The sequence below is a fragment of the Boleophthalmus pectinirostris genome, unplaced genomic scaffold (assembly GCF_026225935.1).
Source record: "Boleophthalmus pectinirostris isolate CB_2022bp ecotype Guang Dong unplaced genomic scaffold, ASM2622593v1 HiC_scaffold_22, whole genome shotgun sequence".
Lineage (NCBI taxonomy): Eukaryota > Metazoa > Chordata > Actinopteri > Gobiiformes > Gobiidae > Boleophthalmus > Boleophthalmus pectinirostris.
Genome location: NW_026571190.1, coordinates 17,125,506 through 17,151,054, shown reverse-complemented (window position 1 = coordinate 17,151,054; position 25,549 = coordinate 17,125,506). Strand labels below are relative to the sequence as shown.

Genomic DNA, 25,549 nt, shown 5'->3' with positions numbered 1-25,549 from the left:
TCTTCTTTATTTCCATGATCATTTACATGGTAGATTCTCACTGAAGGCACCAAAACCATGAATGAATACATGTGGAATGTAAAAAACAAAAAAATAAACTCAGAATAAGTCAACTTACTTAACTAAACAAAGGGTGGCTATCTTAAAAAATGTAAGACAGCCACCCTTTGCTTTGAACCTTGGTTTGTACTTAGCACTTTTGTTAAAACCATTTCAGGAGACTTTATCATAAAGCTCATTGACAGAAGGTCAAAGGTTTGCAGCACTGTCAAAAAAGCAAAAGGTGGAAACTTATTTGAATATGAGTATTTGAATATAAAATATATATTTAGTTATTTACATTTTTTCTTCCCTTCATAATTTCATATATCTTGAGTCATATATTTTATATTTTCCATATGTATATAAAATGTAGAAATCAGTAAACAAAAACAAAAACAACAAAAACATTGAATGAGAGGGTGTGTCCACACTTGGCACAGACTGGTAGTGTATGTGTGGTTTTATGATGGTTTTGATTAACATTGTTTAGGATGGACAGAAATTGTGTTTTGGCGTCCCTGCATGTCTACAGTACACACATTGAAAACTTGATAATAAAGAATCTTGAACCTTGGTTATACATAAACCAATTCACTGAACAACTTGTTTTTTCAGCCATGGGGGAGAAAGTACATAAAACTGCAGTGGAAGCAAACTTCTTGTGGTCGTAGCCAGGGAAAAAAGTGAGAACTTATGGTTTGGTCAAGTCTACCCCAGTTTGTTTACGCCCACATCCGAAGAGGAAATGTCTTTCATGCGAGACCACAGTTCACATGACAAAAGCACTGTCTCTTTCCAACTTGCTTATGAGGTTCACTAATGTGTTAAGGACTAAAATGGTGGAGCATGATTTTTCAGTTAATTAACCCTACATTATTAGTCTGTCTACATCTCCAATGCCCAAAATGCTCAGTTCCACATGTAACTTACTGGTAGATTTAAACAGTACCTTTTACCTTTTGTTGAGATTGGCAAATCTAGGGCTGGAATTATCCAAATGATTCTTGTGAACGTGTATGGAGTATAAAAACACTGAGGAGTACTTCCTGTATTACCACATGACATCACAAGTGTTTTTTTTGTATTTTTATTTTATTTTTTTTTATTTTTTTTTGAGAGAGAGAAGAAAAACAGCCTAAATATGCAAGGTTTGCATTTGCCCTTTTGGGGGTGTTTAAATTTGTGAACAAAACACAATTCCAAGTATGTTTTTGATGAGGAAACAACATTATAAGTGTGTGCACTGTGAGCACTAAAAGTTTAAATATGTTTATATAAACATATTTTTGATCTGTTTTGTATGCCCATGTAAATACTTACTGTAACTGGGTATTTGAATGTTAGATGTACCTGTATTTTAACAAAATGACTTGATACATGAATTTATGACCATCTGGCAGTGGGGACTGCCGATGAAAACTAACCTTTTGTCTAATTCTAATTATTGTAATGTTTCTTAATGTACACTGTCCCACTGAAAACTAACGAACTAACTAACTAAATAGATAAATAAATAAATAAAACATTGATCAGAAAATATCCCACAGCACCACAGTCTAGTGTACCTCTATTGTTGTCTAGTGTTCCGTATACTGTCAGCAGTCATATCCTGTCATTTATCCAGGCTACATGTTGGACCTGCTGCGGACCCAGGGCCGGAATGGAGCCGTGGCATTATTGGACAGTTTGATGATCCACTATCCCACTCTGTACACCCAAGTGACCGGGCGCAAACCCAGCATCGAACCGTCACGCTTCAGTGGTCTGTCTTATATATATATATATATTTTTTTTTTCATGCTTTAAAGGCATGTTGTACTGTGCACTTTTGACAGTAACAACAAAAATTGACTTTAAAAGTACTATGAAGCTTCTCTAGTAGAGGGCCCATCACCTGCTTGTCTCCATGTCCCACAAGATGTCATTGAAACTGTCTATCGAAGTCAAGACAAGCAGGTGACAGCACCAGTCCTATCTGTAGAGAGGTGATCTTTCTCTCAGTATGTATGTGGGAAAAAATGTATTTGTTATCGTTTAATGCCATACTGTGGAACATGCCAAGCAAATCTCTCATGTGGTGGCACCCCCAATCTGAAAAATTACATGTTACACCATGCACTTCTCTCAGTAACAACAAACTGGCTTTAAATCAGTGACGTTATCAGTAAATATTTAACTGTACATTTTATGATGATTTACATAAAGCTGCTGTGGCCCCATCACCTCTTGTGTTATAACATTAATATAACATGGCCAGATGGTTATGATGGAACAAACATATGCAAACTACTTATGTCACATTGGCTTTACAACGCCTTTTTCCCACAACTGTTGAAATATTTTTGGACTTGAATGCTGTCCTTTGTCCTGCTTTAAAATTGTCTGTTGTGTTCTGAGCCAAGTGCAGAATCACTAATATAGATTTCACATTGATTAAGGTCTATGTTTCAATTTTAGACACATTTACACAGTTCATCAAGAAAAAAGTGGTTTTGGTGTTTAGTAGCCCTGTAAATTTCTAATGGGATTCAGTAGTTTTTGGAAATTGCTACCATTCAAAGTGAGATTTGGAAATAGTTGTTAGTTTTGCAGCTCTGATTTCTACTAAATGATATAAGGAGCAATTTGAAAGGCTTGCCATATTTTAGTAAATCAAAGTTACCCTAAAAGGATGCAATAAAGCTTACATTTTCAATTACACTCTATAATTTGGCAAGCATGAATTTCTTACAGTTGATCCAATCCCATTAGTAATGTGTTTTTGTACTATGTTTTTTTGTTACATCTACACAGGTCTGATCAAGTACTCAGAGCTAACAGAGTACCTGGTCCGGGCCGTCACTGGGATGCAGAAGGAACTAACAGAGGCACGCTCGGAGGCAAACCGCATGACTGCCCGTTGCAAATCTCTGGAAACCGAAATCAGCCAAATCTTGGAGCAGGAGGAGAAGACCAGATACCTCCAGACGGAAAACGAACGCATGCAGAGGCAGATCAGGACCTTACAGCGAGAGATCACCAAAATGAAAGATGAAAAATGTGATTTCTATGTGCGCTACACGGCCACTATAGAGGAGAAATCTGCTCTCAACATGCGCCTCCATGACCTTACGCTGCAGGTACACGTTCTGTGGACAATACAAAATAACACAACCGGGTCTGTTCAATACAGTATACAGCACTAATCAGTCTTATGTTTCCTCCCTGCAGTAAGCACAAAGTTGAAATTCCTTGGGGTCTATTCAAAAGATTAGTCTTGAACCACTTATGATACGATCTACTGGCGTGTAATTTCAACCATGTGTGTCTGAAAACTATCTAATCAAATCTGACATATTTCCATTATTTATTTTCATACACTGTAACAACAAGACAATGTGGGGAATCAAATCTTTATTTCTCATGTGTATCAGACCTGTAGGTTACATAACACTCACACACATTGACTACAACACCACTGACACCATTTTGAGGTACATTTTGTTTTGGTTTGTTAATTGGCAATGGGCACGGTCTCAGTAGTTCATCACTTGAATTCAAAGATTAACAATTCAGATTTGCCCTTGCATCCACATTTTGAAGATTTGAAGATTGAAATTACCCAGTGCACCCTGTTGTGCATAATGTTGATATTTTACAGCTGATGTCATCAACATTAGACTTTATTAGAGTTTAACGTGAGCACAAGTTGATCAGAAAGAGCCGATTTTATTGGAACTGTAATAACATTTTTGTTGAAAATCAAACACCTAAACAGGACCATGGATGTTTTTATTGATCACAGGCTCCTGAAAATGTTTTGTTTTGAGTTTTCTTAAAACTTTTTTGACAGTGTTTTCTAATGTGTGCATTGTATCAGTATGGTAACCTGTAATCAACTGAAGTCAATAGATATAGCATCTGGTATGACCCAGTAATAATAATAGTACAAATGAACATTACATATCATTAACGTTACGTATGATTTTCACATTGCTTGTTTCATATTGTTGCAGGTGTACCAGCTTCAGACAGAGTTGCAGAAAGCTCAAACTGAGAATGAATACCAGAAGAGGTGCTCTTTAAGGTGTATGTCATCACTAAATGCTCCCCAACTGCAGGAGGAGGTGTGGAGTCTACGCTGTAAGCTGGAGAAGGCCGAGAAACTAGACCCAGTGAGAAATCATGACTTTAATTAATATTGTTGTTATTATTACTATTATTCTTAACGTTGTAATGTCTGTGTAAGGCCCGTAATGACATCTTGGCCCAGGACTTGGCTGAAGCCATTGGGAGTCAGGCAGAATTGGTCGAGCAGCTCAAGAGCTACAGAGAGGAGAACGAGCAGCTGCACAGAGACAAGCAAGTGGTAGGCAATAGAGATATATGACTTTAACAATGAATGATGATAGGCCCCATTCACACCTGTAGCCTGGCAATGTTCACGGTCTGAGTGAGGGTCACTGAGTGTTCTGCCATTTTGGACCTGGCGATTTTATGGGAACTATGTGTGAATGTGGCTATAAATTAAAGATAATGGAAGCAATTTGTTCTCCTACTAAAATACCTTTAACTGTGTCATATTCAGGAGTCAGGACACAGACTTTGCCTGATTACTCTCAGTATATTCTCAATTTAATCATAGGATCTAGCAAGCTTATTCTATAAAGATAAATAGTTTTATCAACGCAAATGCCAGGTCAGAAAGGCTTAATTCACAGTGTTGTTTTATTGAAGCTTTACAGCTTTATAAGCCATATAAGGTTTTATTTGTAGTCTTTAAGGAATCTACATTTTGAGTTTTTGTTTTTGACACTGAACTTTGAAATGCTTGTCTTTACTTATAGATTTCACTGAGATTATTGCTGATATCTTGTGTATGTGTGTCCTTAGCTGTTGGAGCAGAAGGAGTCCCTGGGCCTGCAGGTGCAGCAGCTGAGTCTGGACTGTTCCATGCACGAGCAGAAGGAGACGGTGATACAGGAGCAGATGAGAGAGCTACAGGAAGAGAGACAACAGGTCAGCAGTCCCCCTCTGCTTCACTTTAGTATACACCTGTTTTTTCCAGTAGCCTACACTCACGCATCAGGTATCACATGTTCCCCTGCCCAACTCTCACACCTCAGGTCTTTGTTCTGTTTGCCTGTGTAGAAAATTGCATAACTTTGAAAAGGAGCCAATCTCTACATCTGTGGTATTTACTTACATACGTGTACCATCTAGTTGAAAAGGCTGTTAAAGATTTATTTATTTTTTCCGCTGATTTCAGCATGTTACATATCAGAAAATAAGACTGTGAGCAGTTTAGGGTCCATAAATAATTTGAACATTACTGCAGTTCCAAAGAATGTGATCATGCTTGGGAGTAATGAATGATTCACTTGTTTCACTTGATTCATTTTGCCCCAGACATGATACTGTCTGATTTATAAAACATTTTGAGAAATCTACCATTGCCCATAGTAGGCTTCTTCTGTTCCGTTTAGGCAACTACAAAATATTTTGTAGCCCTACCCCAGATCCTCTTTCTATGTCACATTTTTGTGGTGAGGAAAAAATACGTGTGAATTATTGTGGTGGTCCAAAATGTTGCATATAACAGGAAGTGTAACCCTTGAATGTAGAGTAACATTGTGCCTTATGCCTTTGTAGGCGTACCGGCTGAGAGACGACGCCCAGGCCATGATCACTCGTATCCTGACGGAGAAGGACAGTCTCCGAGCACAGCTGGTGGAGCTCCAGGAGAGACTGTTCAGTATGAAGGCTGTGCATGGCTCCAGAGGGAGGAGAAAGAGCTCAGATGTATGTAATGTCCATGTGTGTATTGAACAGGAGATGTGTGGCTGTATTGAACATGTGTAATTTTGTGAATGTGTGTAAGACAAAGACTGAGCAGTCTGAATTGTTCTTATTGGTGATTAGTGCATATACTGAAAAATTGAGATTTCAGCTATTGTTCTCGGGATGTGCAAATTTCGATTCTATCTATTAATATAATGACAGCAAAAAGAGCTGATTAAAAATCAACTTAACAGAAATAAACATGGGGATAAAGTGATATTTCTGCACTTTTGAAGTTAGTAATTCATAGTCCATTCAAATTTTGTTCACCAAGATATTTACAGACAAATTTGAGCTCCTTCCTGATGCATTATCAAACTGACTGAGTGTTATTATCAAGATAATGCAAAAATGCAAAAGAAAATGTATTCAATATCACACAACTTATGTCCCTTCCCTCTCTCCCTCCTCCATTTTCAAAAACATTGTTAGCTATTCTCTATATTATTCATCTCCAGGATTTGGAGAGCACCTGTGGCAGCCCGATGTCCAGTTTTGAGGATTCATCATCATTGCCAACTCGACGCAGACTTTGCCGCACCAATGCAATGGATCCGACTTCTATGAGTTCTCCCATTTCTGAGGTATGTGAGTAGGAATCTAGCCGGGGTAGAATACTGGACCAATAATTGTGGGGTCAGTGAAATTGTATTGTATATATGTTATCATTTCTTAGGGAACATTTCTATCAGTGATTGTGTTTATAATTATGTTTAAAGTGTGAAGAAGAGACTGCATTGTCCAGTGTTCGCTCTCGAAATGCAGAGCCGCCCTGTCCAGAGTCTCTTCGGCGGAGGGAGGATGCGCTTTACCATGACAACAGGTTAATTTTCACATTTAAACAACAGACGTATATGCCCAGTCAGATTCAAATATATAGTATCATACTGGTATTCAGATGGAACAGAAAGGAGTCAGTGATAGTCATCTGAAACAGTAAAAATATGTCAGTGTCTATGCTTATATGCACACCAAAAATCAGCTCATATCTGATTGGACTTATCAGATTATTGAAATGTCACGTAAACAGTTACATCTGAAGCGAGTTATCTGATTTCTGATTGTCTACACTTGTGCAAGGGCAAAATGATGTGGCGAATACAAAAGAGAAAATGCTAAAGATTGAAAGAGTTATGGAAAATATTATGTTTTAATATACAATAATATTTGTTTTCCCTATAGTGTGGAAAATGCTGAAACTGATTCTCTTTTGGACGACTTTGTTTTCCTGCCTTTCAGTAAGTATACAGTGAAGAGACAGAAGTTTTATATGTATATTTATTTATTTAGTTAGTTAGTTACCAAGCCAGATATTATTTAGATATGAAAGCATCTGTTTTCTGTCCTTACTCTTTTTGCATGTGTGCAGTTTGGGTTTGTCATCTGAGTGAAGGGTGCAGCATTGTTTTTTCTTCCTCACTATTTTTATCTTCTGAAAATAGTTGAAACATGGCCAAAATTTTAAAGTGAAGCATTAATCTGTAAATCCCCATGCATTGACAAATCATTAAACAGGTTTTCTCTTGTTTAGCTGGCAATGAGGGCAAGGAGACAAGCAAGAATTCCATAGAGGATGGCACCAACAATGATAGGTATGCTCTCTATTCAGCACTGTTGAAATCACTCTGATGTAAACATGTAATATAATAACGTGATTATTATTATCTTCTAATGTTACTGCTGCTACCAAAATAGACCATGCTGGTCTTGTGTGAGCCTGGTGTATTAGACAAGGTGGAGCCACTTTGACTCTCTTAATACCAGTTAATACAATGTGTAATTAAAAGACAAATCTCATCGCAATGGTCTGTCGTCACTAGGGTTATAAAAAAAACGCAATACCCAGTTACTAATTGATACTAAAACATACCACATACTGCGACATACTACATACCAATGTGAGCAAGTATTGATATTGAAAAAAATCACAAAGTTGAATCTTTTCAGAATGGTTTTAGAGTGGTTTAATTATTAGACATTGTAAGATTGTAATAGTTAGGAAAAGTATTATTTTTGCATGGAAAATCAATTATGTGTCAATTGGGAAGATCAATCAATTATTTAAATAAATGAAAACATTGTACAAAACCACAAAACTAAACTAAATTCTATTTTTTTCCAGTCTCTCTCAGACTTCAGCCCCTCCTTTCCTCTTGCGCTCTCGTCCCAAAGCGATCCGCATCAACGGCCGTGTGCTGACCATCTCGTTCCAGGGGGAGACTCTGCTGCAGCAGATCTCTCTGGTGGGTGGGAACAAGACTGGAGTGTTCGTGCACCAGGTGACTGAGGGCAGCGCCGCTCACATGGTCGGGATCAGCCCTGGAGCTCAGATAGTGGAGGTAAGATTATATGAGCACATAACTGCAAATATTTCAAAATTAAGGTGGGGGTTTAATTGTGTTGATTTTATGTTCGGAGTTATAATTAGTATGTATCCTTGTTCTATACAACTAAACGTATTTAAAGGTACATTGTGTAACTTTAGGTATGGAGAGAGGAGGGCTTCACTCTTGATGTCTGGAATGTTCTACAGTATGGCATTAAGCATTATATATCTAGCATTTACTTAAGAGGTGGAGCTCAGCAGTGACAGCCAGCTCCGGTTCTGGACGTAAATATTCCATTCATTTTTCCCATCAACTTGTTGAAAAATTCTAATATTAAGAGTTCAAAAACATCACTTAAGCTAACCAGCTACGTGGTAAGTATTACCCAGAACGTGGTTGTTTTAAGACCCAAAAGTAGTTTAACATGCAAGATTCTGCTAAATGTTTTAACTTTGTGGTTTATAAAGAAACATATTTTAAATAAAATTATAGCGCTGGTGGTTAGTTGCCACGTAGCTGATTATCCCCAAGAAAGGTTTCTAACTTATAGTTTAGATATCATTTTCTGAAAGTCTGTGAGAAAAATGAATGCAAAATTCAGTCTGAGCTCCATTGTTCAGAAATTTCCTTGAAAACCATGTCCTTACTGTGAGCAGACTCGACTCTCCACATATACATATCCATCTTTCTTAAATCACTGTATTCTATTATAAAGTTTTGAAGACAAGTTAGAGATCATTAGTGTGCAGTCTCTAAACATTCCTTCATGTTTTCCAGGTGAAATATGAGCAGAAAGAAAAGGCTTTGAGAATGGTCCTAGAGGATTCGACGTTAGAGGAGGCGGTTTGGGCCCTGGGTCAAGTTACAGGCTTCTGCCACCTCTCTCTGCGGCCCAGGCCAAATGGTACCAGTGTTTACCACTACCACTTACACTGTGTAAAGCATTTTTGGCTCTTGTCTTTGAAATGTGCTCTGTAACTAAAGTCCTAGATTTATTTATATATGTATACATAAAATAACTCAGATAACTTTTACTCCGGTGACAAAATTGCAATCCTACCACCATTCCATTTGAACAAAATGTACTTTCACACAGGCTTATTCAAACAAGAGCTGTATTCTTATGATTGATGTGTTTGTAGTTGTCATGAAAACGGCTGGCACCAGCAGTTGACTTGCACGACAATTATAGCACATTGTTCATGAGATTAGAGACATGCCTTGGTTTATGACTGCTATGAAAACATACAACATGAGAAAGGAACTGGTTTTGCAAAATGTTTTAAAAATAATTACGGTGTACAAAAAAAGTGCAGAAATGTACATACAATTTAATATACTGTGTTTCAGTTCCTGCATTTTGTACACTATTATTTTAAACATTTTAGTAGTTTAAGAAGATATATGATGTTTTTGGAGATGTAACTATAAATCTTTATTTTACATTTTGATCATTGCAAACTGTAATATTGATCTAATACAGCTTAACCAACACTTAACATGTCTTCTTTAATAATATCTGGTAGTGAGTACTGTGTATCATTATGGAACAGAAGTTAGTAGGCCTCTTCTTTCGTTCAGACTACCAGGCCTTAGTGCGGCAGCTCCAGAGCCGTGAGATTTCCTCTGGAGACTCCTTCTATGTGCGGGTGAACATGTCCCTGTCCTGTTGCAACGGCACTCTGGCTGTGTCCTGTAACGATATCCTCCACGTCACAAACACGTGGCCGACAGGTGCACCTGACTCTTGGGAGGCCAGTCAGGTGCACCCCTGTCAGCTGCTGCACCTCCAGAATGGGACTGTGCCAAACTATTTCAGGTTGGTAGACTTAATGGAGCTTAACAAAGGACAGGCACTTCTAGATTTGGAAATAAAACACCTTTTCAGCTTCAATGACATTTTGAAGAACTCTAAGTATTAACGATTTAAAGACACATTTGAGAGTAACCTGCTGTGGGGTAACTTATGACCCTAACCCAATTATATTCGATCAAAATTACTGTGAGAATAATGAATGAGAATTTCACTAGAAAACAGAGCTCTGTGTCTACTGCCATTGTTGTTTTTAAAATACATTCATAAATATGCTTGATTCACTCACCATGTTGTACACCTTTCTTTCCATTATATTTCATCTTTTAAAATTTCTAGCTTTGTTTTTTTTTTTGGATCACACAGAGCACAAGGACTTTTGATCCAGGCACTTGAGGATATGACTTTCCAAACCAAGTCTCAAAAGGTAACATCATGAATCAACATTACTCGTGCACAAGTGGCCAACATCTATAATCTCTATTTTGTGTTCTAGTCTGGACGAGCAGTGCCCCAGAAACAAAGTGTTCGAATCGTCAGCACTGGTCGCCAGGGGAGGAATCCACTGTGGGTCAGCTTTGAAAATGAAGGGAGTCCAGAATCCGGTGTGTGTTTAAATATTATTTTTTTATTATTCAGGGTAACTGCGGGGACTTAAAAGGGTCTTAAATTTCATGTTCCTAAATTGAGGCCTTAAGAAGTCTTAAATTATGTGTCCAAGTTTTATTTTTTTCATAAAGGTCTTAAATTTCATTAGCCTATTTTTCTGTATACTCAATTGGGCTGCAGTGCAATGTGAAATGGAGGGAGGAAGAAAACAACAACGTGAAATCACCTAATGCGAATGAACATCTATTTTGGAGTATGCACAAACAATTGCACCGGCGGCAGTGAGTAAACAATCAGTAGAGTGGAGGAAGTCGTTGGATGGATCATGGAGAAGTGTAGGTTTAATCCACAGTGGCTTTTAGATTCTAGATATATCAGTTGGTTTGTCATTATTAGAATTGGATCTGGAGTTTTTCACCTGCATAATGGGTGTTGGTCTTAATTTTCATTTAAGTGGTCTTAAAAAGGTCTTAAAAAGTCAAAAATTTGGGGTAGTCAAACCTGGGGATACCCTGTTATTATACTAATATGTTATATGGTCATGTACGACATTTTTCTCATGTATTTGAGCAAAATTTGCCTCAATACAGATAATATATAAGTAGCTCTTGGGGTAAAAATAAGTATGTCTAATTAGAAAGCGTTTTATTGTCCATTAATCAGAAAGTGTGTGTTAGCATGCTAGTTGTTGTTAACACCGTCATGAGCTTTACTCAGCATGGTGAGTAATCAGGGTGTTTGGAATGCATAAGGTAAGAGAGGAATAACTTTGGGCCATTGCAAATTGTTTAAAATCAATTAGTTCTGTTTTTCATATTTTAAGACATCAGACGTCATGGAAATCAGGCATAGCACCTTAGCCTTAGACTTAGACAAACTTTATTGATTCACAAAGGAACACAGTAGCTCACTCATCACAATATAATATGATAACCAAGAGCAAAATATAACTGATAATTAAATAATTCAAAAGAAGTAGCAAAAATAGCAAGAGACTGGTGTCAAATAAGGCATGATTATATAAGTAAAAATTAAATATAGAAATTTAATAGTAATACAGTAATAATGCAATGTAACAAATGTAACAAATGTAACAAATTTCAGTTATGTACAAGAGGTTGTATTGAGAAACAGTGCAAAGATGAAATAGTGATTTAAACATACAAAATAATACAGAATAATTGCACTTGCATTTTTTAAACTTATATTTTCTCTACTTGTAGGTGACAATCCAGCCAAGGGTTGTGTGACTCTCATGCCCTACACCTTGGTCACACCGCACTTCCCCCCTGTGTGCAGACCCATCCTGCTCCTGCCCTCCATCTTGGGGCGTGTCCTGGAGAAGAAGCTGGTCACATGGGAGGGGTTTCAGCTTCTGGAGCCTGGTAAGATGCGGGACATGATGTGAGAGGTTCTCAAAGTATGGCACAGGGACAAGTTGTGGGTTTTTGTACCATTCATTTAGAATCAGTTAAATGTCTCTCATTCTTGCTAAAGGAATGAATTAAATATTTTGACATTGTTTTAGGGTGCATTCACATTTGAACACATCAAAATTGGGGTTAAACTTGGAATAGACCTGGAACTAAAACTGGAATACAATGTGACCGAACTAAATCTACTAAAGTAAGGATCATTTGTCCTGATTCAGCCCTGGTTTCTGTTTAGTCCTGATGTCGACTTGGTTTGGTCCTGGTCTTGTCTTGGTTTAGTATTCCTCTTCTAGTAATAACTGTAATGCATTAGTCTTATATAATGCTTTTCAAGAAATTGAAAGTTGCTTTACAATTTTGTTATATTCTTGGTTAGAAATAGTTTTATCCAGTATTAGTCCTGGTTTTGAAGTTTCATAATTCCTGTCTGTTTTAGAATTCTTATTTTAGCCTCCTCATCCAACGCCACTTTATTACACTTTGTAAACACATTGTTAACCGTTTATGGCTTTGCTGGGAAATCAATCAGCTATAGAAAGGAAAGGGTCTATTAATACAGCAAACATTGTCACTGCTCCGAGTGCGTATCTAGTATGTACTATTTTTAGACTAACAACACGAAAATACACAGAAAAATATCAGACAACCAAGTGTGTACATATATTTATCAACCCCTATCAGCGTTTACAAAAGTGATAAATAAATCAAATGTATTCAGTTTGAGCATGAATGTTTTGTTAGCAGTGCATTCATCATTTGTATGACGTCATGGTGTTTACTGTCCTCATTGCTTCCATTGTTTGTTTTTCAGAGACGCTGAACCCAAGTGAGCATGCCGCCCGCCTGCAGAGGTCTGAAATACTGGAAGAGTGTGATCAACCAGAAAACTCTTGCTATACCACTCAGAGTGTTGAGAAAATTATGAAAAAGGTACCTGGGTATTTGTTGATTTTTTTACTGAGAGTTAATTGAATGGAGTGGGTAAAATGTTTGAGTTAACATGATTTGCTTACTTTACTATCCACACTTGACTCCTGCCTAGTAATATATACTCAAGAAGAGGAGATGGGCTTTCACAAAACACACTCACAGAAGTTGGTTTAGCATGTCTTATGTTTAATTATTACATTCAATTGTTGGTCACTGATTGTACCCTGACCATAATACAACATGTACAACATCATAGGGAGAGTTGTGCAGGCTGTGTACAGATTATAACCCCTTCAGTGTGTTACATACCTGCCAACTTCCAACAGTTAGGTTCACAAACACAAAAAGCTGTAGATTAAGAGGAGGTTGGATGTCTCAGACAGAATCCACTTTAGTACTCAAAAACAATCCTATGACTTTCTTACTTTGATCCAATACAAAAATGAACCATTTCACTGTTTTCCACAGGGGATTCACTGTGTGCTGCCCCTGGGTCTGGACTGTGTCCGCAGACTGCACAGAGCAGACATTTACCCTATCATCATCTTCATTGGACAGAGTGCCCGCAGTGCTCACAAGCTCAGGTATAAAACTCTGCATTCGATTCAAGTGTATCATCAAATCATAACCAGAAGCTAAAATAAAAGATAGTCAAATATTAGTACATCTATGAATTAAAATGCATTTAGATGACGCACGTGAACTCTTGGAATACAATAAAAAGTGCTATAATTGTTTAATAGACAGATCACACATTTTTACTGTGCTATTCTGATGTTCTATTGTGCTAGTATCTCGAAGAGCAGGTTGTCTGACGTATTACAGCAGTGATGACAGATCTGTCCTCTCTCTCTGTAAATGTGTGACAGATCCAAACTACAGAAACACGGACACTCTGAAGAGCAGCTTTTGGCCTGTTCTCGCAGTGTAGAGCCTCTTCTGGACAAACTGCCCTGTCTGTACCACAGCATGGCCCCAGACTCCTGGTGCGACTATAACTCCCTGTTTACTCGCCTGCGCACTGTCATCTGGGAGGAGCAGAAGAAGATTGTGTGGGTGGAGCCTGACCTGTGGTGAACTCAACACAGAAAACAAAGGGAAATATTTATATTTGGGTTTTAGAATAGGATTTACAACATGTTTGTGAATTACTGTATGTATCTATGATACTTGTAACATGGTATATGACTTTCATAATGTTACATCACTATTTGGTGACAGGCTTAAATGTGTACCACATCAAAGCTTTTCTTTACTCATTTTGGGTTTTATAGCATTACCAGCTGATAGCTGCTTCTTAGCTTTTTATATTTACAGCAACACAATGTAGCACAATGTCTTAACACTTTATACAAAGGTACATATTATGTATTAAAATAATATGTTTATCATGTTGCAGCAGTTTCTTTTTATAGACTGTGAATTTCCACACCACTGGGATCACCACAAACAGACAACAACTTCTCATATGAAAGACAGGGGAACCCAGAGTCTATTGTAAACAAAAGAGGAAGAGGAAGGCAAACCTGTCATTTAGAACATCAGTGGGCCTATTCATTGTAATAATGATCTTAAATGGTATGTTTAGTGATAAAGATGTTTTGTGTAACTTTTCTGGTGGAGGGTCTGTCAAACACTTTTCTTCATGAAGATGTTATTGTTTTGTCTGGACTGTTCCACAGAGTGTTATTAAACATTTTTTTATCTTCATGTTGACCAAATCAGTCTAAGTTACAGGCCAGAACTGTGGAGAGGCGACCCGCTCATGGTTTGTTTTTCAAGGCGTTGTCGATACAGGTGTAACTGAATAAATGTAAGGTAGAGCTGTTTAATGCCATAGTGTGGAACATTTCAGGCAGAGCAATGACATCTCTAAAGCAGGTGACGACCCTAACTACAAAAGTTACAATATGCTCCTTTAACTATCAATGTTACATAACATACTTAAAACAATACTTTATTATTTTTATTGATCAACTACGTCATTACGTCAGCTACTAATTACAACACACGTGCGTCAGGGCTTGTTTTACGGTGAAATACAGCGTGTAACTGGAGAGAAACCAGTATGTACTTAAAAATGACACTTGTCTGACTGATAGCTGGTCATAAGTTTTAACATCGACTGCTTTGAGTGAATTTCGTACAACTTGAGTTTCTCGGGAAGAAAACCCCGGGGGCATGTCAGGTAAGAATTCCTCTGGCAGAACCGGATTATTTGTTGTTAATGGTAAATTTGATCGAAAGAACGAAGGTGTCCGTAGCTCAAAGCTGTTGTTGACATGAGCCCTTTGGCGCGTTCTGATAGACAAGCACTCTGCAGGCCATGATCCACTGTGTAGCACTTGTGTAACGCACATGTTAGGTGAGCCTCAGAGTGGTTCAAGAGCCCCCTGGGCCTCTTCCAGAGACGCCATGTCAACCTTGAGAATAATAAGTTAGATGTATTCATTATTTGTACATGATTCTCCTGTAGGCACAGAGTTTAAGGCTGCGTTCACATATCCAGGATCCGTTATGAGGATCTTAATTGTTGTCCTAAGGGTGGTAGGTTTCATTGTGGGTGTGTAGATTTAATCCACACAATGCGGGTAAATAATCCACTGTCAGCACTTTGGTAATTTTGGCTGTTTCGGTGGGCCGGTGAACAGTGTGCTTAGAGGGGTTGTCGGCTGTACCTTGAAAGAATTTCTAATATGGATTAACTGTTCAAAGCTATTTATTCTAATAATTGACTATTTTGGGCTGTCTTGAGCAAACATCTGAACCTAAAAATTCCCTAGTGCCAGACACAGTGGCACAGACATTCTTTACTTTTTTTTTTATTTTTATTTTTTTAACGTTGATATCTTTTTCGCAGGAAAAGTGTACTGTGACTCAAAAAGCTTGAAAAACTCTGAACTAGGCTATTCCAACTCAGGCGTGAAGGAACCTACTACGTTATAGGTTACACAAGAAATAAATCACACAATTTTGGAAGATCAATACACAGCTATCCCTCCCTTTTTTCTTTTTTTGTTAAGTATATAAACAAAATGAGCTCTTCGTCATAGAACACAGAGCCACAGTGTGGTTCCTTCGTTCGCGCACCATATGGGGGCAGCAGAGAGACGGAGATGAGCTACAGGGAGTGGTTGTTGAGGAGGACCACATTGTTCGTGCTGAGACGGAGATGAGCTGAGACAGATGAAAGGAAACTCCTCTCTCATATTTCTGACCGCAACCTCTGCACATTTTACGGTTGTCACGCTGTTTTCTGGCCCTCCTCCCTACAGCCTTTTCACTCTATCTTTCTGAACCCAGTCCACAAAAAAAGCATGCCTCATCTATGCCTTATTTTGGCCCATGATTATTACTGATCAAATGTGAAGCTTTTTTTCTAATCCTGACAAATACATTTTTTAAAGGTGCCTGGTATAAATTGTCTGGTGGAGGGTCTGCCACCTGCTTGTCGCCATGGAGATGTTGTTGCTTTGCCTAAAATGCTCCACAGTATGGCATTTAACCTATCAGTCTCCATGGAAACAAGCAGGTGATGCCATATGGCCAAGTTACTGGTCAGATTTGTGGAGAGGCACCTGTGCTCACAGTAAGAATGCAAGTTAATAAATGCTTGATCAATTTAATGCCGTACTGTGTGGAATATTCCAGGCAAAGCAACGTTTCCATGGAGATAACCAAGTAATGAACCCTCCACCAAAAAACTTACACAGTGCAACTTTAAAAAGACCTTCATATTTTGTTCTTCTCATTCATAGACAAAACTGGCAGCTATTATTGTTGTTGCTGGGAAACTACTTCAGTGATTTGTGTGTTGTCTGCTCAAATTATAGACAGTGACAGTGACAGGGAGAGGAAGGGAAGGGATACATGTACATGGACAATACGCACATCCCACACTCTGAGTGCACTCTTATTCACTCAGCAATAAAGTAACCTACTGAAAGAAAGTATAATAATAGGTATAGGAACTTGTGAAACATAAAAATGATTAACTGAAGAGCAAACGGTGCGGTGTTGTCTGCTGCATTGTACTTGTTTGCAGCTCCCCCTGTTCCAAAGAATTTTCTTTTTGGGAGACCACTAACTCGCATATACAGGCTACAGCAACCAGACTCTTTGCTGTTCTGTTTGCAGGCGCTCCTCCCTGGTTTAGTGTGAGTTTTTGATGTTTAATTGACACATTGGGTGTTCAGCAGTGTAAGTCTTGTTATTTGCATTTCCACTCATCCAAGCTATGCGTATTTGTCTCTCTGCTTTTTTGTTTTGGATTTTGCGCTTGCAGCAATGTCTCAACAATGTCTCAATAAATAATTTTCTACTGAAGTCCAAAGTGCTGCCAAATAATACTTCTTTAGGTCTTTGAAATGCGATTTAACGGTCATTTCCATTATAACTGAAGGCATTTGTTGAGTTGATACAACACTGAGTCACTGTAAAATACATAAAATTGTATACTGACTGTTCTGTTTTAGTATTTTTTTCAAGCGCGCATACAGTATAAATCTGCCATGATTTCATTCTCCACACATTCTCCAAATACTGTAAAAGTAATTGAAATTATTAACAGTTGGTGCAACATTAATAAAACAAAAGGTTTATATTCTTGTTTCTCTCTCATGCGTTGACTGGGGAATAATATTATAACCACATGAATAATTACAATTAAAGGTCAAGCCTATTTGTAGCATTGTAAACTGGTAAAAAGACTAAAGAATGTTTAATTGTAAGTAAGAGCCAGCCTGTAATTCTACTCCAGTAATGTTTGGTATTTTCAAAAACCATCTCGACTGGCTTGTTCCTCCCCTGAATCAGATTGTGCAGTCACGAGAGTTTGACTTGAACTTTGTCACCTTTCTTCTTAATCTTAGTTTCACCCTTGCATGTATTACATTTCTTTACGCTGTTTTAATTAAGAGTATTTCCTACCCCCAATGCCAGAAAGTCATTATCACGTTTTTATCTATAGATCAGTATAATTATAATGCCTTTTAATAGGTGGAAGTTCATGTTTTCTGCTGCTTCTTAAAGGGCTGACAAACAAGTGTGCACAGGCCTGGGTACATTTTTTCTTATATTGATTATCAGATTGATTTTGTTTTGTCTAATAAAAATTCTTTCAGTATTACGTTTTTGAACATAAATAATTTAGACTTTTAATCATTACCATGTAACACAAAAACAGTCCACATGCTTTTACTGATAGAGTTGGCTGTAAAACTATTTATTCACTAGCTAGGACCACGCCAACGACGACATAGTGCGAAGAAGTTTATTGATAATGTACGAAGCAAGGCAAAGATGGCTGGGTTGAGACTATGGGTGGGGGCTCCGTCTCAATCTACAATTGGCCCAGCCAGAACGGGACCCCTTCAGTCATAAGACCCCTTGTAGGGGTCTTATGACTGAAAGACAAAATAAGGGATGGGAGGGTGGGATCGAGTTCGCCGAGACAAACTGGGATGATGGGAAAGGCTGCTACATATAGGCTTCTGGGAAATTAGAGGCGTGGTCGGGGTGAGTTGTGGTTCGCTGGTGAGAGGAGAGGGCGGCTGAGGCGTGGTCCTGCTCCTGAATCTCAGTTAATCATATTAACTACATTTATTTATTATTGATGATTTAAAAAATGACTGAATCTGGATTAATTGTTCAGCCTTACTTCACTCTAACTGGTTAAATCCACCTGTCCCTCACACAAAGCTGACCAACAGGAGGAGAGGGTAGAGAGAAGTCTGTTTTTTTTTTTTTATCAAAGTATCACGCAGCTGTACTATATTAATACATGATGTGTGTTGTATTAAACTTCCTTCTGAGTGCACTTTTGCCTCTAATATTATAATCTGACCAAAGTCCTTCTCTCTCTCTCTCAGCCCGGTTTGCCCTGACCGCCACATGACCTGGAGCCGTGAGGGCCATAACATCAGACCAGAGTAGCCGGCCCACATGTGAGTGTCTCCCCCTCCTCTCATCTCCTCCCCCTCCCCTCATCGCCTTCCATCTTCTTCTCCTCTCCTCTCGCCTGACAATGCCATCCTATTTCCTGTATATGTAATATTCAAGTAACTGGAGGGATAGCACCGTCGGGCAACTCCTCCTAGGGCACCATCTTGGGAAAACATTGCAATTTTTCTGACAAGTGTTGCGATTCAATTTGTGATTTATGTTTTAAAAGTAGTTCACATTGTAAAGAAATCCTGGAGCATTCACATTTAAGAATGAAATATGAACACTGATAAACTAATCCAAGAATCCCATATATTTCAACTCAAATTCACACTCAGAAAACTTGATTTCTCCCCAAGGACAATTCTTTTGTAACTCTAATTGTGCATTTAATAATCAAAACCATGAGACAGAAATCAATGGAGAAGATGCCACAAATAAAAGAAAGTGAGAGAGAAGCTACAGTAACAGGTAACACAGAAGACCTGAAAACAAAACTGATTTCAGTTCAATTCAATATAATAATCGTGCAGCCCTACTACTATTCCCCCTCCCCTCTCTCACACATTCAGGGCTCACCTTGACTTGTCTTTTATCTTTGTACGAGCAGCTCAGATTATGGCATCATGGGAACTCTGTCAACACAACACGGCTGTGCTACTGACATATGTGTAATCCTTTGTGTTTCATAAGAAAACGTGCACTTAGACCCTCATTGTACGCGTCTGTGTTTGTCTAATAATAAGCTTAACCCTGGTGAAAGACGGGAGAGGTAAGACAGATGGTAACAGCAATATGCAGGTTGTAGTTCTTCTGTTTTTTTTAATACAGCATCTCAAAACTGATAATTGATACCATTTTATATGTAATAATAATTAGACATACACTATATTTATAACACAGATGATCAAAAATATAGACGTTTGCAGCAAGATTAGAGTTAGATGTTGAGTTAACAAATGAAAGGGATCTTTAGTCTTAACTGGATATAAACTATGCAACTGTTGGTCAGACGAAGGTGGGAGTCTGACTGCTGAAACATGTCAAATATTAGGTAAATAAGCTTATGTCTTTTTTCCTAATTGGAAGACAATTGAAACTATAACCTTATGTTGGATTCTTATTTTCACCGGCCTTCTAAAGATATGGATTTGTAAGTTTGACTCTAATGGGACCTAGATATTCTCTATTTTTAATATAACAATAATTTATCATGAGTTGAGAGGAAATTTTTCTCATTTTTGTTGATATGAATTGGTTTACTGGCTCGACACTTTATAATGTAAGTACTGGAATAAATGTTGTTTCTTCCCCAAAGAGACTATCAGTATTGGCAAGCATTTATGACATATTGGAGTGGCTGCGTTTTGAACTGTAATGTTATGTTTATGAACTGAATTGAAGAGGCAGCTTGGACGAGCTGCGCAACATATTTGACCATAAACTTTTGTCTAGTTGTGAAAGTGAATTTCTACTTTGCCATGTTTACTATTATATAAGTAGAATGTCAATTAATTTGATTTCATTTTATTATATTTTCTAACTATGTGGGGTTGGGGTTGGTTACACAACATAATACAACATAATCTTCACACTGAAATGCCTGACCAGTTTTTCAACACTGGCTTTGCTGTTGCCTCTTTTCCTTTTTGATTTTCAGTTTGAATGAGATGTATTTTTGGACAGAATATCTGCGACATCAGGACTCCCATCATGCATCCCTCCTCCGGCGTTCCTCTGCCCCCTCCATTCTCTGCATGAGTGTTAGAGCCAAGGCCGCACTGAGAAGGGTCTTTGTGTGCAGGGGTCAGAGGGGGTCAAAGATACACAAAGCCAGGGTCACAGCCAGAGCACACAGAGCAACGCAGCACTCAACACAACTGAAGTTTAGATGAAGGAAATACTGGCACAAGGCACATAAAATAATGGCCAAATTAGTAAAGCGGTGTTTGAAAATGAATGAATGCAAAACTGTAGTATATAAACATTTTTTGTGTTAGGTTTGTGAAATTATTTTTCCTTGTAATTGGTAAAAGAGGTAACATAATAACTACACTTTTAATAGCCATATAATAAATCATGAAAGACTTACACATGAGCACATGGTTTATTAAGAAGGTTCTGGTAACTACTACATTAATACATTAATACCTTAAAACCAACTCATAACCCTGACCCTAGACAGAATCAGTGAAATAAACAATTTGTTCATTATGGATTTAGTTTTTGTTCCTGCTTTATTGAAGCTAATTAATGTGTAGTAATTATGGTGGTACCAAGCATTTAATTACCTGCATTAAAAGATGTAGATCATTTGTAGCATGTCCCAACAGGGCTACCATACCCTAGTTGTTTATGGGCTTTACTGAATCAAAATTAGACCTAAATTAGAAATTGTAACTTGGTTTTTGGTCACCATTTCACAAAATAGACCTTCCACTTTTCACTTTAGTATCTTAATCAAATTCAGGGTTACTACATTTTCAGGTTGAAATTATAGTACACAGGGCTATTGAAAAATAATCTTGAGAATAAAGGTTGTGAATTCCCCCCCTCTCTTACTCTATCAGAATGGCTCTTTGGTGCATGCAGAGTGGTTGTTTTATAGCCCTGTATAAATATGAGCTGTAACGTGGAGGTAATGTCCAATAATAATCACTCAGAGTTTAGTGCCCTCCGCGGCTGCAGTGATAATGTGCTGGTCTGGAGCGCTCAGTCTATAAACAGAGACGCTGCAGGAATAAGCTCCATCTATTACCCGACCTGCTGTCACCCGCGGTAACCATCGATGAGCAAAGATAATGACGTCATTTACTCAAACCACACATTATAGTGAGCCGGCTGACGGGTTTGGGCACTAGCAGCATTGGTCACTGTGACAGTTGACCTAATTGTGATCTTTCTAACTTTGTTGTGAGAAGATTTGATTTGCAATTTCATACTTGATAATAGGTTTCAGTACCAAAATTATTTTAAAAAATCAGCATTTTCAATACAAAATAGCAGTAGTTTCTATATCACCAAGTGGTCTTATTAGAGTATAGTAATATGTTGTCAAGACCATGCTATATCTTCAAAGGAAATGTCCCATTTTGTCCTATTTGTGTGATTTTTTTTTTTTTTTTTTTTTTTTTTTTCTTTTTCTTTTTTTTTTTTTCCACGGTATTGATATTTTTTTTCTAATGAGTATAAAGTGTTAGTATTGATTAGTGTCTGGGTTTAATTTTACAACCATAGTTTATAGTGCACATTTTTATACGCATCCAGTAACATTTTATAGAAGACTGAAAAATGAACTGCTGAACCAGTATAAAAATCACATGCCTGTAAGAACATGTTTTAAGATGATTTATAGGGCTAACCATTTTTATGCATAATATTAGAGGATATTGTGTTGTTCAGTTGCTGTGATTGTAGTTGTAGATATAAGGCTTTTAGTTCATCTGAGTTTTCAAATAAGTGCCTCAGAGTGAGTCAGTGTTTCCATGGATACCGACAGTTCCCCAAGAGCTTGACTTTTACATGAACTTGAATATTCAGTGCTTTTAATCCCCAGCAGTGAGTCGACTAAGTGTTGTTGGGCTGTGCGCGCTGCCACAATGAAAGAAGTGGTCATGTCATTTAGCACATATTCATGTCTCTATTATGGCAGCTCTACTGGCTCCACTTAGAAAAACAATAGATTTTTCTCCTTTTAAACATAGGAACAACTAGGCTTACTCTGGCTAATTCTTCTTAAAAGTGTATTTTTTAGGGTAGCTGGGTGGAAACTTGTATTGTGAAATAAGGTGGAGCTTTTGCCTATTACTTTAAATAAAATATTGATGGTGCGCTATATAGATTTTTTTTGTTTGTTTTTTGTAGATATTCAAAACTTCTCATCTTCATGGATATGTTGTCCTGCGTGTAATATTTCACAGTATGGCATTAAAGCTATCTCCACGAAGAAAAGCAAGGATGCTACCAGACTTGGCAGAATTTCAAAAAACATAGTGCGCCAAAATCCACAATATTCCATGTCTACATTTGGAAATCTAATCTTTAAAAGGTCCCATGTTTGACAGCAAATTGAATGGACTGTAATGCTGTGATAGTTTGTATACTAGTGGCGTAAATAGAGCTAGCCTGCAAATAACAAGGTAACTAAAATAAACGGGACTAAATGGGCTCTCTGGATATAGTCTTTTGTACAATGGGTAACCACATACTGAGATGCTGACAGTTGTGTAAATGTAATTACAGTTAGAACGATTCTGTATTTGAAGTCTTGATTCATCCTTCCTGTGCTACTCTCGTCTAGTGGATGTTTCTCAGTCTGATGTGAGCCTGTTCTTCTTCTCCCTCGGCTTCTGTCTTTTGTAGCTGCTATAAATCCAGAGCCGTGTCGAGGTGAGCCTTCGGTTGATCTACGCTCGATCTGACAAGGAGCGCCAAGAAAGTGGGAAAGCGCCCCCAGCGAAACCCCCCACGCTTTCAGGTGCCTATCCTCACCTCTGCTCGCCCCTCTCGGATACCCCCTCCCCCTCTCTCCTTCTCCCCTCCTCCTCCTCCTCCTAGTTTTCCTCAGGACGTAGAAGACAGCCCGGCTCAAGTGCACGTCGGGGGGAATTAGACGCTAGCAGACAATTTGATTTCTCAGTCTTCGAGGCTTCCACAGACGGCACAGGCTCCAGCAGCAGGTTTTAAAGGCAGAGAGAAGGGAAGAGACGGGGCACGATTGGATTCATGATATCAGCGCTAATAGAGACATGCCAGAAAAGAATTAAGATGAGAATTTGACATAAAAGTCGAAGGGAGATCGAGCGCAGTTTGAGGGAGGGTGGGGGAGTAGTAAGTGTGGTACTAGTTTTTGTATGTATTCCTAGACATGAAAGAAAAATGAATGAAAAAAAAATTTAAAACAAACTTATTTTAGAATAGTTTGAAAAGTTAAACTTGGATCATATTTTCCACTTGTACTTGTCATAGAGAAGATAAACATAGAATTAAGCGAGAAAACTTAGTGTTTATAGTCTGTGCGTGTATACAGCTGCAGACAGTAGAAATAAAAAATAGCTACTAAGGAATTCCACTCACTTTCAGATGGACCGGCGTCTGAATATATTTAGACATTTTCCAGTGTCCCTGATTCAGAAAATCTGGTTTGTGTGTAAAACAAAAAACAAAAACAAAAAAAACTGTAGCCGCACAGACCCTTCATCACGAAACAGTATAAGTATAAACCAGCTATTTAATGTGTGCTTTTTAGCTTAAAGATTTATGATAGATATTTTTATCCCATAAAGTTTGGTCAATCTACTTACAGCAATGTATTACACTTCAAAATGTGTTATCATGGCAGTACTACCTGTAAGTAAATATAGTATTATTGAAACTATTTTATGCTACTGATACAATAACCCAAGAGCAGATTTAAACCACAAAAGATATTCTAAGTGTACAATATGGTAAAGAAAATCATGACCTAAAATATATAAACAGCAGAATTAAACACTTTAGTAATTAGTTTGCATCTGTAATAGAAGTTATGTATTCAACCTTTTACAGCTTAAATCTTAACATATAGGCAACCATAATCAAAAATGTCCCAGTAGTGCAAAGAAAATGTACACACAATAAATACTGATCTTAAAAATGCCACAAATATCACAAAGGCTGCATTGTGATTGCTGTCTCCTCAGTTGCCGTCATCCACATAATACAAAAATAGGTTATCTTATAATGCTGTCCATTAAATGTATAGCTGATCTATTCTACATTATAAGATTGCCATAGCCACCTTGAAACTCAAGACAAATCTTTTAACAGTTAAATAAAATCAGGAAGGAAAGGTAATAAACAAAGAATCGAAACTAAGCGTCAGAGTCTGAGAAAGGCCAAAGACAATAGAGGAGCCACTTAATGTAGTCCACCCACTCAGCTCTGTCCAAATGGGCTGATTGACGCCTGTTAGCTGGTTTAATAGCCGCCATAATGGACCACAGTTCAGTGGGCGATGAGACACAGAGCCACCCCGACCAAAGTAACTCGATTCTGGGGTTTCTACTCTCTCCTTTCAGCCTCTTTCAGCAGGTCGGAGATACCGCACACATGCAGCTCTTAGCCTTTTGCTCCCGCACACAGATAGATTTACAAAGCCACAGAGGAGCGCAGAGGTGAATTATGGGTAGTGCTGTCGACCTTGTGGTGGAGTAATGTCCGTGGGAGCTGTGTGGGCACTGTACATTATGCGGGTTACGGACAGGACTGCTGCTCGGTGGATTTTAGAAGGCCATGAGGACAGGGCTGAACACTATTTGAGCAACAACAACAAAAGAAAGCACAATCTGTTTTCTCTCTCTCCATTCGACAGAAAATTACACTGTCCATATGATTCCTCTATTATAGCCTCCAATAAAATAAATTCCCTTTTTATACTCTAGTATTGTGTAGTACAGGTCAATGTGCTATAAAATGTACATAGAATATACATAGAATTAAAAAAAAAAATAATAAAATTTAATACATTTTTACTGGTTTATCCCAATGACAATCATTTTTTGCTTAATTGGTAGATGGAGACATTCACATCTAATACAATTTGTGACTGCATTTTGGGTCCAGAGGCAAACATTGTGCAAAAGAAAAAACAG

At 37.9% G+C, this 25,549-nt stretch overlaps 1 protein-coding gene and 1 long non-coding RNA gene across 6 annotated transcripts in view; both read left to right on the top strand.

Annotated features, from left to right (window-relative positions):
• card14 (caspase recruitment domain family, member 14) overlaps nucleotides 1-14,353 on the top strand; it is a 22,226-nt gene extending 7,873 nt beyond the window's left edge. Inside the window, exons 1-19 of one of the 2 annotated variants that reach the window (XM_055158282.1) lie at nucleotides 1,202-1,804; nucleotides 2,836-3,161; nucleotides 4,038-4,196; nucleotides 4,271-4,390; nucleotides 4,915-5,040; nucleotides 5,674-5,823; nucleotides 6,321-6,446; nucleotides 6,582-6,685; nucleotides 7,045-7,100; nucleotides 7,394-7,454; nucleotides 7,985-8,201; nucleotides 8,967-9,093; nucleotides 9,771-10,008; nucleotides 10,369-10,429; nucleotides 10,499-10,607; nucleotides 11,835-11,996; nucleotides 12,856-12,974; nucleotides 13,443-13,558; nucleotides 13,844-14,353. In XM_055158282.1, the coding sequence (XP_055014257.1) occupies nucleotides 1,672-1,804; nucleotides 2,836-3,161; nucleotides 4,038-4,196; nucleotides 4,271-4,390; nucleotides 4,915-5,040; nucleotides 5,674-5,823; nucleotides 6,321-6,446; nucleotides 6,582-6,685; nucleotides 7,045-7,100; nucleotides 7,394-7,454; nucleotides 7,985-8,201; nucleotides 8,967-9,093; nucleotides 9,771-10,008; nucleotides 10,369-10,429; nucleotides 10,499-10,607; nucleotides 11,835-11,996; nucleotides 12,856-12,974; nucleotides 13,443-13,558; nucleotides 13,844-14,051 (2,718 nt within the window). In that variant the 5' untranslated portion in view covers nucleotides 1,202-1,671 and the 3' untranslated portion in view covers nucleotides 14,052-14,353. Of the gene's footprint in view, nucleotides 1-1,201; nucleotides 1,805-2,835; nucleotides 3,162-4,037; nucleotides 4,197-4,270; nucleotides 4,391-4,914; nucleotides 5,041-5,673; nucleotides 5,824-6,320; nucleotides 6,447-6,581; nucleotides 6,686-7,044; nucleotides 7,101-7,393; nucleotides 7,455-7,984; nucleotides 8,202-8,966; nucleotides 9,094-9,770; nucleotides 10,009-10,368; nucleotides 10,430-10,498; nucleotides 10,608-11,834; nucleotides 11,997-12,855; nucleotides 12,975-13,442; nucleotides 13,559-13,843 lie in introns of those variants that run through there. The other variant, XM_055158283.1, reaches the window with a different exon arrangement.
• A 649-nt stretch (nucleotides 14,354-15,002) lies between these two features.
• The window catches only part of LOC129410416 (uncharacterized), a 101,965-nt gene continuing 91,418 nt past the window's right edge, over nucleotides 15,003-25,549 (top strand). For 3 of the 4 annotated variants that reach the window (XR_008632851.1, XR_008632853.1, XR_008632850.1), the window contains exons 1-3: nucleotides 15,003-15,162; nucleotides 18,845-18,919; nucleotides 23,280-23,394. This is a non-coding gene — a long non-coding RNA (uncharacterized LOC129410416). The remainder of the gene's footprint in view (nucleotides 15,163-18,844; nucleotides 18,920-23,279; nucleotides 23,395-25,549) is intronic. The other variant, XR_008632852.1, reaches the window with a different exon arrangement.